At 34.6% G+C, this 12701-nt stretch overlaps 1 protein-coding gene across 2 annotated transcripts in view; it reads right to left on the reverse strand.

The window, feature by feature from the left end:
• The window catches only part of carmil2 (capping protein regulator and myosin 1 linker 2), a 46650-nt gene extending 33979 nt beyond the window's left edge, over nucleotides 1–12671 (reverse strand). Inside the window, exons 1-16 of one of the 2 annotated variants that reach the window (XM_039683969.2) lie at nucleotides 12543–12671; nucleotides 12310–12404; nucleotides 11433–11483; nucleotides 9052–9111; nucleotides 6900–7021; nucleotides 5077–5174; nucleotides 4919–4989; nucleotides 4760–4833; nucleotides 4106–4181; nucleotides 2659–2747; nucleotides 2459–2553; nucleotides 2268–2354; nucleotides 2014–2123; nucleotides 953–1030; nucleotides 626–702; nucleotides 438–542 (exon numbers count right to left, since the gene is read on the reverse strand). In XM_039683969.2, the coding sequence (XP_039539903.2) occupies nucleotides 438–542; nucleotides 626–702; nucleotides 953–1030; nucleotides 2014–2123; nucleotides 2268–2354; nucleotides 2459–2553; nucleotides 2659–2747; nucleotides 4106–4181; nucleotides 4760–4833; nucleotides 4919–4989; nucleotides 5077–5174; nucleotides 6900–7021; nucleotides 9052–9111; nucleotides 11433–11483; nucleotides 12310–12404; nucleotides 12543–12579 (1325 nt within the window). In that variant the 5' untranslated portion in view covers nucleotides 12580–12671. The remainder of the gene's footprint in view (nucleotides 1–437; nucleotides 543–625; nucleotides 703–952; nucleotides 1031–2013; nucleotides 2124–2267; nucleotides 2355–2458; nucleotides 2554–2658; nucleotides 2748–4105; nucleotides 4182–4759; nucleotides 4834–4918; nucleotides 4990–5076; nucleotides 5175–6899; nucleotides 7022–9051; nucleotides 9112–11432; nucleotides 11484–12309; nucleotides 12405–12542) is intronic. The other variant, XM_039683968.2, reaches the window with a different exon arrangement.
• Between the last annotated feature and the right edge of the window lie 30 nt (nucleotides 12672–12701).

Consider the following 12701-nt stretch of genomic DNA (forward strand, 5'->3'; position numbering starts at 1 on the left):
TATTAAAATTGATTTTTGAAGGATCATATGACTGAAGACTGTAGAAATGATGCTGAAAATTCAGCTTTGTATACATCAAACAATTTAAAACCACAGAATAAAACAATTTAAAATAATTTTCCTCACAATTCATGATATAAACTCGCAACTGAGAGTTTATATCACGCAATTCTGATAAATCAATTCAAGAAAAAAGTGGCGAAAACAAGCTTCCATAGATAATTATTTTAAATAGTAAAAAACATTAAAAAAATTACTCTTTTCAGTCTTGATCAGATAAATTTTTAATTTTTTTTGACACCAAACTTTTGAACAGTTCTGTGTACAAATCTCTCAGATATTTAGACCATAAGTTAACAGATTCTAAATTTGTGTGTGTCATGAAATTTAAGCTTATAATATATACATTCATGCTAGTACTGAAACAGAGCCCATACCTGAGAGCCTCTGGAGGTAGTTTAGTTCCAGCCAATCCCACGTATTTTAACACAGTGTTCTTGCTAAAGAAATCCCTCACACTGCGCGTGACCTCTCGTACTTTCCTAGCACAGCCACACAGATCAGTATGTACATGCTGCCTGCGTAGAGATGCTCACACTTCATAATGTCACTTTTAATGGCTCACCTATGAGAAAAAGTGTTTCTGGAGAGGTTGAGGTAGCTCAAAGTAGTGCAGCAGCCGACAGACAGAGACACAAACAGCTAGAGAGAAACAGAAATAGAAAGGTACGTCAGATTCTTTACTGAAGTGAAAAATTCAAGCATTATTTGGTAAACAACTTAACCAGCTTTGGGGTACAAACTGTCTCATTCCCAGTCTTGTGGGCTAATATTGGATAAATATTATATATGTCAGTATTTTACTTCCCTAATTCATTTTACACCACAATATGAGCAATCAAATAAAATAGAATATAACTATAAAAAGTAGAATATAACTAATGGGACTCACTGTGTCTAAGGGGCAGTCTGTGCAGCTGAGGTCAAGGTGAGAAACTGCATTTGGAGAAGACAGGAATCCAAAAAGGCTCTATAGGAGAAACAGACAAGCATGAGATTATTCTCCTATTCACTCTTTTTTCCTAATGCTGCCAATAAATAAAACCTATATGACAAAAGACATATGCATATATATATATATATATGCAGTATATATATATGCAGCAAAGTGATGCATATTCATAAACATATGCATATACATATGCAGCCAAGTGAAACCAAATAAATGAGTTCTTTTAAAAAAAAAAATATATATATATATAGTGTATCTCATGGAAACTTGTTTCCATACAATAAAAACAAATTGCGACTTTTTATCTCACAATTGCGAGATGTGAAGTCAGAATTGTGAGAAAAATTTTTGCAATTGTGAGATATAAAGTCGCAATTCGGAGAAATAAAGTCACAATTGCGAGATATAAAGTCGCAATTCTGAGAAATAAAGTCATAATTGCGAGATATAAAGTCACAATTGTGAGATATAAAGTCACAATTCTGAGAAATAAAGTCGCAATTGCGAGATATAAAGTCGCAATTTTGAGAAATAGTCGCATTTGTAAGATATTAAGTTGCAGTTTGGAGAAATAAAATCGCAATTGCGAGATATAAAGTTGCAATTCTGAGAAAAAAAGTCGCAGTTGCGAAATATAAAGTCGCAATTCTGAGATATAAAGTCGCAATTTTGAGATATTACGAGTTACGAGTTTACATTTTGCAATTCTGACTTTATAACACATAATTGCGAGTTTATATCTCGAAATTCTGACATCTTTTCTCAGAATTGTGAAATATAAACTCACAATTGCGAGTTATCAGGCCAATTCTAAGGGGGAAAAGGACTTTTTCCCCTCAGAATAGTTTATATTATTTTTCATTAAGTGGCAGAAACAAGCTTCCATTATATCTAAAGTAATACAAATAGTTATTTTTGTGGTGGGCCTGTTAATATATTGGCAGGCCAAGTACAAACCTGAACACCACGCCCCAACATCCCCCCAGCTCTCTTAAACTCACCACTGCCTCTTCTGTGGCCAGGCAGCCGATGTTTCCGCTCAGATCTAGGTGGGTCAGGGTGTTGCAGAGAGATGTACTTTGATGAAGAACTTGAACCAGACAGCCGAGGCCTAGGGTAACAGGAAGACCATAAATTATCTTTCACAAACCAATGCCATGGCAACCAACCCTTTATTATCTTGAATCTAGTTACTTTTGTAATCGTGAAGCAGCATCTTGACACGTACAAAAGGAGTAAGAGATAAAAACTGCACCTTTTGGGGACATGGAGACCTTGGATAGGTAAAGCTGACTGAGGCCACGGGACAATTTGCACAAACTCTGACTGAGAGCAATCACACCTGAGAGCCGGTAAACAGAGAAATCATAACATCAGCTTATGACACAGAAAACCGTGAACGGACCAAAACCTAAACTCAGATTACAGAGAGTATCCGCATCATACCTTTATCCTCTATTGCATTGACAGACAGGTTGATGACATGGACAACAGAGGCAGAATTGTCCCGAAGAGCGGAGGCCATCTTGACAGCAAAATCCCTGCATCGTGAATTCAAAAAGAGTCAACTTGCTTCAAAGAAACACATAGAAATTGGGTAAATGTGTTTAACTTTTCATTAGCACAATGGCTTTGATTAAACTTACACTTTGAGTCCGCTGGCCTCCAGACTGACCTCCTCCAAAGCACAGGACCGGCCGACCATATAGAGGACCTGCTCCTGCACATCAGGGGTCTGAGAACATGTTTTTGGAGGCAAACAGACATACCAAGATTGACATGAGCATGATGATACACTATAATAAACATATCGAGTGGGAAGAATTGTGATCTGTGCAGCCACAAAATATTGAAAAAACATAATAAAGAATAGGCTTGTTTGATTGCTTGAATCAAGAAAGTGGCTTCGGCTACTTCCTTGTTCAACCCATCCTTAAAGCCTCTCTGTTTCTCTCCATCTAAATGAGTATACTGTATCCCACAGAGATCAAAGTCACCCTTGAGCATGTCTTCTTGTGTTGTTTTCATGGTCAGACCAGCAATTTATTTTTTGGAAAGTGGCCTTGACCTTTCCACAGCCAGGAGCGAGTCTGACATGACTGAATAAGCCAAGTCTAAACAAGAACAACAATTCTGCTCCAAGTTAAAAGTAGGGTAGGCAATGCTTTTCATAAACACTTTGTTATAGTGGTTGAAACTCTCTTCACATCCTGATAGCAATCAATAATAGTGGTGGTTTAAATATTTAAAAAATGTACATATATCTTTTCTGTGGAAGTCTCCAACCAGCCTGTCAGAAAAATGTATTTGCATACCTCAGACATGACGTCATTATCAGTGCATTCAGTAAAGCTAGAGTAATAGACAGTCACAAGCGGCACAAACAAACAGCAGTCATCTTTTTCAGTTCCTCCTGAACCAACACAACAAGCTTATGCTGTGTTCACGCCATGTCATGATTACCGTAATTACGAGATGGCAACCCGTGACGTTCTGAATCCGTGACTACGAATTAGGTGTTTCTTTGGCAACACTATCAATGCCGGATTTTTTTTTTTTTTTGGGGGGGGGGGGGGGGGGGGGGCTTTTATTAGAATAGGACAGTTCCTAGATAGAAAGTATGGTGGAAGAGACAGAGGGGGGACAGGATAGGGAAAGGTCCATGCGCACTTGCCCACGAGGCTGTAAGACTGAAAGAACTGAGAGGGCAACTCTGAGAATACAAAGGAACTCATTTGAACTCTCTCTTATGAAGATAGCATCACCATTTGAGACACAAGTCTCACCTCAGATAACATCTCTCTTTCCCATCAATGCCGAAATGAAACTGCAGTATCAGGTGGTACAATTCAGACCTCTTCAAGTTATTTACGACGTGAGGTTATTTAACGCTTTCTCTCGTGATGTTTTGTAGACTCTGCTCTGGCTGTGTACTGTCATGCGTTTTGGAGGATGCGTGGCTTTAGAGACGCTCTGAAGGGAAGGTGGGATCTTATACTTTCAAAGCTAGCCTCTCTGAAACTGCCTACCCTACCTTTAACAGCTTTCTTTATCAGTATGCATGATTATTAGCCCAGTAGTATCCGTACATACCAGTTTGAAGTCCTTGCTGGATATCTTGGTAAACCACTGGTTGAAGGACAGAGCACCCACTGCTAAAGCCAAGTCCCTATTAACATTAACAGATTATTATTATGAATATTATTTTTTATTATAAAAAGCAAAAGATATATTGACCACTTTTATAATAAGCATTTATAAATAAATGAATCAATTTATTTATTTAAAATACTTCCTTTCAAAATTTTGCGACCAGTTGGTTTTTTTTAGCACATTATCTACATTAAATTGATCAAAAGTGTCAGTAAATATTTTCATATTGTTAAAAAAAACACTGACACTGAAAACTGGAATAATGATACTGAAAATTCAGCTTTGCATCACGGGAATAAATTACATATTAAAATATATATAAAATTTTTATATATATATTTTTTTTTTATTTATATATATATATATATATATATATAAATATATTTTATATCCTTTTTTAAGAGTAATTACATTTCACAATATTGCTGTTTAACTGTTTTTGATTAAATAAATCCAGCCTTGATGAGAATCAGAGACTTCTTTCAAAAACATACAAAAACCTGACTGATCCCAAATGTATATTTAGATATTAGAAATTATGCATAGTTTTTAATACATTTTTTCTTAACCATAAATCTAAGTTTCATTGTATACCTGCTGTCTAAATGACTGAAGTCGATGAGGTTGAAGACCCGACAGTTCTGAACATGGTAGATATTATCAACATCCTAGAAACGGAAGCAGCAGTTATTAAAACCATCATTGCAAAACCTTTGACATTTTCGATTCTTATTAGTAGTGACTCCCACAGACCCACTGAACTTCCACACAACACGGGAACTCGTTGAAGTCACACAACGCTGCATACGTGTCTGAAAAGCCTCCTGTAAGGCACCAAAGAGGATGAGAAAAAATCAAATGAAAGCACATTGATATCTAAATAACATAGATGTGATTGTCAACAATCTGACCACATGGTCCAACTGCTCCATTCACATGTTCTTCAACTCTGGAGGCAAGACTGCATAGCCGCTCTTGAAGATCAGGAGGAACTTTCTTCAGCAATTTCCTGAAAGCAAGAAAAAGAACATGGAGGGAGTAAAAGGAAGTGTAGGATCAGTGTAACCACATCAGCCAACACAAATTCAAAGGTCATGTTTGTTCCATTTGCGGGCAGATAAATCAACACTTACCAGAAGGAGTGAGTCAAATTGGAGAAGACCTTATGGTATAAGTCACCAGAGTTTATTATAAGGGACAATATGAAAAAAATTTAACTCCATCCACTTTTGATTAAACGCAGAGGTTGTGTTTCCGGACCCGGATTTTACACCAGATCTTCGACACACAAACATCTAAATCACTGTTGCAAGTGAACTCATATTTTATGCCAAAGGGGTTCTATATTAGGAGAAAGGTCTTAAATGATTGCGTAATACTTTCATGTTTTACAGGTTATTTTCATTCGGTTACACTATAATGATGGTCCACTTTAGACATTCTACTAACTATAAGTAAATTTGCAACTACATGTCAACTAACTCTCATTAGAGTATTAGTAGACTAGTTAGGCTTAGATATTAGGGTTTGACTAAGTAGAAAAAGCTGACATGTACTGTATGCAAAGTTATTTCTAGTTAGTAGAATATCTGTTGAGGGACTATGAAAATAAAGTGTTAGTAGATTAAAGTCACTTTATTAAAAAATAAAGTGAAATAAAGTTATTAAAAAATAAAGTGCTAAGCAGGCAGTTTACTAGTACTCTAATGAGAGTTAGTTGACATGAAGTTACAAAGGTACTTATAGACCATTTCACAAGATAAAAACAACACTGGTCCAGAAACACTTCCTGTTTCAGTTTGTAACTGTTTTCTTTATTTTACATGTAAAGAAAAAATCTTAAAGATGTTTGTTTACATTTTTGATTCAGTTTTAAATGTTCTGTTGGTTGTATTTTATCCCAGCTTTTATGTAGTGTTAAAAAACTGAAACAGGAAGTGCTTCTGGACCAGTGTTGTTTACATCTTGTGAAATGGTCTATAGTTAGTATCATCATGTCTAAAGTAGACCATCGAAATAAAGCAGTACCTTTTTTTCTTGTGAAGGATGTTTACAAGCTGTCTCATAAAATTTACATAAAATTGAAAATGACTTAAATCCCCATCCCATAATGGGATCCCCTAATATATATATATATATATATATATATATATATGAAGTGGCTTTAGAGAGAATGAATCTTCGACTGAATCATTGTTTTCAGACCCTTTGAGAAATGAGGTGATGTGCAATGTATATTATGAAAAAAATAAAGTGTTTTTTGACCTTGGATGAATGCAAACCTATTCTTGTAGACCTCCAAAACAAACTAAGGAACCTTTATATAGCATAATAGGGATATTACTGAGAGTGTAGTCTTTAATTTTCCTTTATTGGTCAGAGTTCAGAGTTGAAACACTACCTCAACGTTGCTTTGTTTAATATTATATTTACACTATGGTCCAGTTTCACAGACAGGGCTTAGATTAAGCCAATAGGCTTACTATCTCTACAATAGTTCAAGTAGCTTTTATAAACATACCCAAGAAAAAAACTTTACAGGTGTGCAACTGTGCATCATGAGACAAAACAATGCCACCGACATATTTTAAGATGTGTCAAAGCAGGTTGCTTTTGCTGGCAGCTCGCTCAAACACGCATTTTACTCCAGGACTAGCTTAAGCTGTCTGTGAAACCGTGTACCAAACCAAATGCACCATGTTTGATCAGATGTGATGTTTCTCAGATCACTCACCCTGGCGATGAATCAGGAAAGATCTTCTTGAGTGAGGCGGTGACATGGCTGACCACAGCTTCCAAATCTCTTACTGACATCAGGCTAAGAAAGTAGCTCTGCTTGTCTGTCTCAATAACCACCTCACAAACACAAAGTGCAAGATGATACGTGATAAGCAACTGACTGGCTGGCTGATTAAAAGAGGATCTTTCTTTTGAGATGAAACTACTGAACCCCATTGCTTGCCCCCAACAGCTTGACATTCATAACAGTTTAAAAACCACAGGCTTTACTTGTTCGGAAAAACATCAGGGTTGAAAAATGACCTCAACTTCCCTGTATTTTCAACTTCATGTTTACATTATACTGTAAATATGGTAGCAATTTAAACAGAGAAAATAACCTTAAAATACTAAAGTAAAAAAGTGTTATTGAACCCTTTTCACATTTCGGAGGTTCTTCAAAGCCGGGGTCATCATAGTTGGGTAAACTTCATTATTGGTGAATAGAAACTGTAAGAAATCTGTTTTGTACTCCCATTTACTTGAATGGCAAAAGAAAAAAATCCATAATAGAGTTTCCACCACTTGCCAAAAGAATTGATAAAAAAAATATTGAGATTGATTACAGCCGTCAGAAGAGAGAATGATGTGAAATTTGACGTCAATCCCTAAGCCAGGGTTCTTCAATTAATTTTTACCAAGGGCCAAATTCTGCTGACAATACAGAGCCAAGGGCCACCAACCACAATGTTATGACCTCAATGTTTGCTCTGCCATTTTTGTTGTTGTTGTTTTGTTAAAAAGAGTCACAAATCACCACATAGCCCAATTATTCTATTTTTATTTATTATTTTCTTTTTCAAACGAGTCTGTTTTATTCAAGAAATTTTGAACAGATGTTAAAATGGCGTTTGATATTCTCAGACTTACAGACAGCCACGGTCTGCTTGCATAGCAAACACGTTGGCTTTGCGTTGTGGTGGTCAGGCAAAATAAAACAAAATTGTTCAGTCCATTCAGATTTAAATCGTTTGTTTTCTGTGTCAACTTTTCTTTTCTTCGCACTTGCCAATGTTTCCGTTGCGCGCGAATGCCTAGATACTGCGTTTGAAATTTTGCTTACACTGATGTTACCATGACAACCTGGAAATGAGCGCGGGCCAAACATTTTCCTTTCGCGGGCCGGATGTGGGCCGCAGGCCGCCTATTGAGGAACCCTGCCCTAAGCCATTGTTTTAGAAACGCACATAACAATGGTAATTTGTTTTTTATACATATATACTGTATATATATATATATATATATATACGTATAGAGTTTACTACCAAGGGAATATAACCAGAATATAGAGTTATAATTAAATTAAAATATGAAATTAAAATATAATTTATTATAATAAAATATAATAAAATATAATTATATTTTAAATATAAAATATAAATAAAATATAATTCAATTAAAATATAATTCAATTAAATTTTAAATTAAAATATGAAAAACTTAACTAGATTTAAGAAAAAAAGTTGTTTTTGTTTTACATGTAATGCATGTATTTGTATTGTACAATTTGAAAATGTTATCTCATAATTTACAGAGAAAAGTCATATTTGACAATATTATACTACCGTTTAAATAATTTGTGGTCAGTCTTTTTTTTTTTTTTTGTAAATTAAATTATTTATTCAATGAAAACTTTTATTCTCCAAGGATGCATTACATTGAGAGTGAAAACTTTTGCTTGCAAAAGAGCTCCATTTTAAATAATTAACTTTCTACTCATCAAAGAATACTAAGAAGATGAATCACAGTCTCTACAAAAAATATTAAGCAGCACAATGGCGTTCTTGAAATTGACGATTCATGAAAATTTAGCTTTGCCATCACAGGAATAAATTAAATTTTAAATATATTAAAACAGAAACCAGCTATTTTTAAAATTGTAATAATATTTCCTTAGAGGATGGTCATTTTTATTAAGAAAATAATAATGTTAAATAATTAATTGGATCATTTATGGGGGAAATATATCGGTGTATTTGTATTATATCACAGCTGCCTATTTTAAATTCACAGATGCTTCAACCCAAAGCAATAAATAAAACTTATGTAAATACAGTGTAGATTAATAAGCAACTTTAAATGGCGTGTTGTAGCTGCAGATCTCTTACCTGCTCGATGCTGTCGATGATGATGGCATAGATCTCGAGATAACTAAAGGAACTCTCCACCTGAAGCAAGAGACAGGACCGCTGTAAACAGCACACATACTCTCACTGGAAATACAGTGACTCACAAATTAACAGAGAAGAGAATTTGAGGGTCAGGGAGGCTGGGTTACTTATTGAAACTCAAACACAGAAGTTGAGCTTTGGAACGAGCATTTTTTCTTTCCACGGGAACTTGTATTGAGTCATGCACTTTCAGTGTCTAACTGCTCTCCATTAAGAGCTAATAGCTCTTCTTTCACAAATCAAGAAACAAAATCATCTCTTAAAGGCGAACGTCTTTCCCTCTTTTCCAAAAATCCACTCAGAGGAAATATAAAGCTCTATAAGTAATTACTCCCGCCTACAGCTGTTTAAGTTAATACTGGACGTGACCTACTGGCCCTCCTGTTTCTAACCTACTGCTTGTTTTATCAGCTGCATATTTTCAGAACTGTGTCAATTCACTGTTCAAGGTTATTGTGTTTTTTTATTTATTTGTTTTTTGGCTCTCTGAACATTTCCTTATTCTATCAGAATGAATGTATTTCACACACCTGATGTTCTGAATGTGAAGTTTAACATTATGATTTCTGAATGTTAAATGGTTTATTGGTACTGAAACATGAGCTATGTGGTCATGTAACATTAAAGTTACATTACTTTGGATTTGAAGCATTTCATTTTAAGATACTCCATTAAATTAGCCTGTTCTGATACACATTAGGCTCAAAACATAGATGGACACTTAAAGGGATAGTTTAAAGGGACCTGTGTGACTTTCTGTCATCTGTTTAACACAAAAGAAGATATTGTGTTGGCTGCCAATGGGTATCGTTACCTGTCTGGTTAAAAACTATTACTAACATTCTTCAAAGTATATTTTATGTTCAGCAGAAAAAAACTCATACGAGTATGAAATTAATTTTGACTTGAGAACAATTTCAAAAACATCTGCGAACAAATCGTACCATTTTCTCAAAACTTAGATGTAATTTAAATTTAAATGATTCGATTTGATTTAATTCATTTTATTGGCTTATTTAATTTATTATTTGACTGTCTGTTTACATGAAATATTGTAAATCCTTTTGCAAATATTTTACTTTTTAATTTTTATATTACCGTTTTCAGGCTACATTTTTTCAAGGGCCGGGCAACGATTGATTGCGATTAATCGCATCCAAAATAAAAGTTTGTGTTTACATAATATATGTGTGTTTAGTGGATATAATTATATTGTATATATAAATAAACACACATGCGTGTATATATTTCAGACATATTTGCATGTATATACTATATATATATTTATACATCATTTATATTAAATATAAATATTAATATTTGATATATTAATAACACATTTTTCTTAAATATATACTTGCATGTGTATGAATTTTATTACATACAAAATAATTATACACAGTACACACACATATATTATGTAAACACCAACTTTTATTTTGGATGCGATTAATCGTTGCCCAGCCCTAATTTTTTCATAACAATTTTGAGCAATATATGTTGTATATAACCAAATATTGACTAAATTTTAAATGTTTTGCTTGAATGATGAGAGCAACTTTATTTTTTTTTTTCATTCATCTAATGGAAAGGCATTTAGACATGTTTAAAGGGATACTCTCAAAATCCAAATGAACCAAATAGGATCGACTCAGAAACGAGTCAGTGAATGCACAAGTGTCACCTCATCCACACATGCACATCTTACTTGTTGCATGCACAAATTCGGGCCAACATTAATAAAAAATTGAGCTTTTATATTAACAAATATGTCTCTCTTTATACAAAATGCTGCACATTCATGTAATTCTGTATTTTGCACACAAGTTGTATTGTATTAGTTTAAATGTAGCGACGTACACTTGTGATTTGTCAAATAAATGGGTTGTTGTGCACACATAAATAATTAGCACCAGGCCTATTCATTTGTAGTTGTTTGTGTGTGGGTTGTGAAATGCCGTTTTTGAATCAATTCAGCCGATTTTCTGATATTTAGAAGAATATCATTAACCAGACTGTTTCTGTTCCCATTGACTTCCATAGTAGGAAAAAAATATACTATGGAAGTCAATGAGACCAGAAACTGTCAAAAAACATGGAGTATCCCTTTAAGTGTGACTTGAGTGTACAAATATTTATTGGGATCACTGTTATCTGAAACAATTTTTTTAAAAGTGTAAGACAGCGGTGTAGAAACCATTTGATAAGTCTGTGTGCATGTATGTAGAAACATAGCTGAGGAAAGAACGTCTCCCCAGTTAAAATGATTGATACGGGCCTGGTCTGAGATCTATGTGCTCTGATATAGTGTTTCCCACCTTCACTGGCAGCTTGCTGTGAAACACATGAGCTCTCCATTGAGACATCACCTGTTCAAGAACAAAAACACAACAGAACAGTGTAAATGAGTCTAGCGCCATCTGCTGGTACACAAAAAGAGCTCACAACAACAGGCTAGCTACTTCCTTTCAGTTGTACTCTGTTATCAGTCTTTGTGGCTTTCAGTTTTATGGCTCAGCAACCAACTAAAAAAATTTGTTTTTATAACAACATTGTTTGGCAAAACCACGAAAAAATATTGTGGCCTTTTCGGTGCTTACTCTCACATTAAACAGAAAGAAGCATGCAGCCCTTCAGTGATGAATGAATGAACCGTCAGCAGATTCTTGCAGAGCATGAGACATGCTCATTTCATCTGCACCATGAGCAACGAGTGCTGTTTTCTACATGAACATCACAGTCGGGATTACTAATGACACTGTGAGAATCCAGAGTTTTCAAAGGAATTTATGACACTGATGATGTGAGTCTTTGAACAGACATGATGCCCTTTTTATATTATTCTCAAATCATGCCGGAGAATATGATCATCAGGTTTTGAACACACTTTGTTTTTATGAGAGAGTTCATGCAGTTCTCATAAAAACAAAATACTAATTTCATTCTGAAATTCAAATTCATTTGTTTTCTCATATTTGTTAAAAGTGTATTACAAAAAAAGATTTCATTAAAAAAAAGATTTTTCCACAAATATGTAACATGATCTTCTCGTCTTGTTTTGATCGGTTTGTCGCAGATATTTGTCTGTGTTGTATATACTGAATGTATATATATATATATATAAATTATATTCCACAAATAAAATAAATATATATTCATTATATTACAAAATGTGTGTGTGAAAGGCTGACATACCAAAACTCTGTTCTCTGCTCGTCCCTTGCACTGGTTGATATGCACCAGACTCATGAACTGAACCCTTTGTGGCTTCAGATACTGAGTTATGCCTTCTGTAAATCAAGCATAGAACCATTAATGCAGAACTGCACATCACTCTAAAAGATAAATATTCTAAACACTGCACAATAATTTATCACATCACTAAAAAAAAGTAGCATGTTTCTGAAAGTATTGTATAAGAACCTTACCTTTGAGGCAAAATGGGACCTCTGTCATCGCCGCCATAATGTCTGCTCACTATGTCAGTGACAACGGGGTAAAGTCAGGCCAGCGGTGGCACTGTGTGACACACTCTTGAACATACACACACATCCTGCTGCGTTATGATTCATGCTCATAGGGGAAAA

Source organism: Pimephales promelas, chromosome 10 (genome assembly GCF_988280905.1).
Source record: "Pimephales promelas chromosome 10, fPimPro1.hap1.1, whole genome shotgun sequence".
Lineage (NCBI taxonomy): Eukaryota > Metazoa > Chordata > Actinopteri > Cypriniformes > Leuciscidae > Pimephales > Pimephales promelas.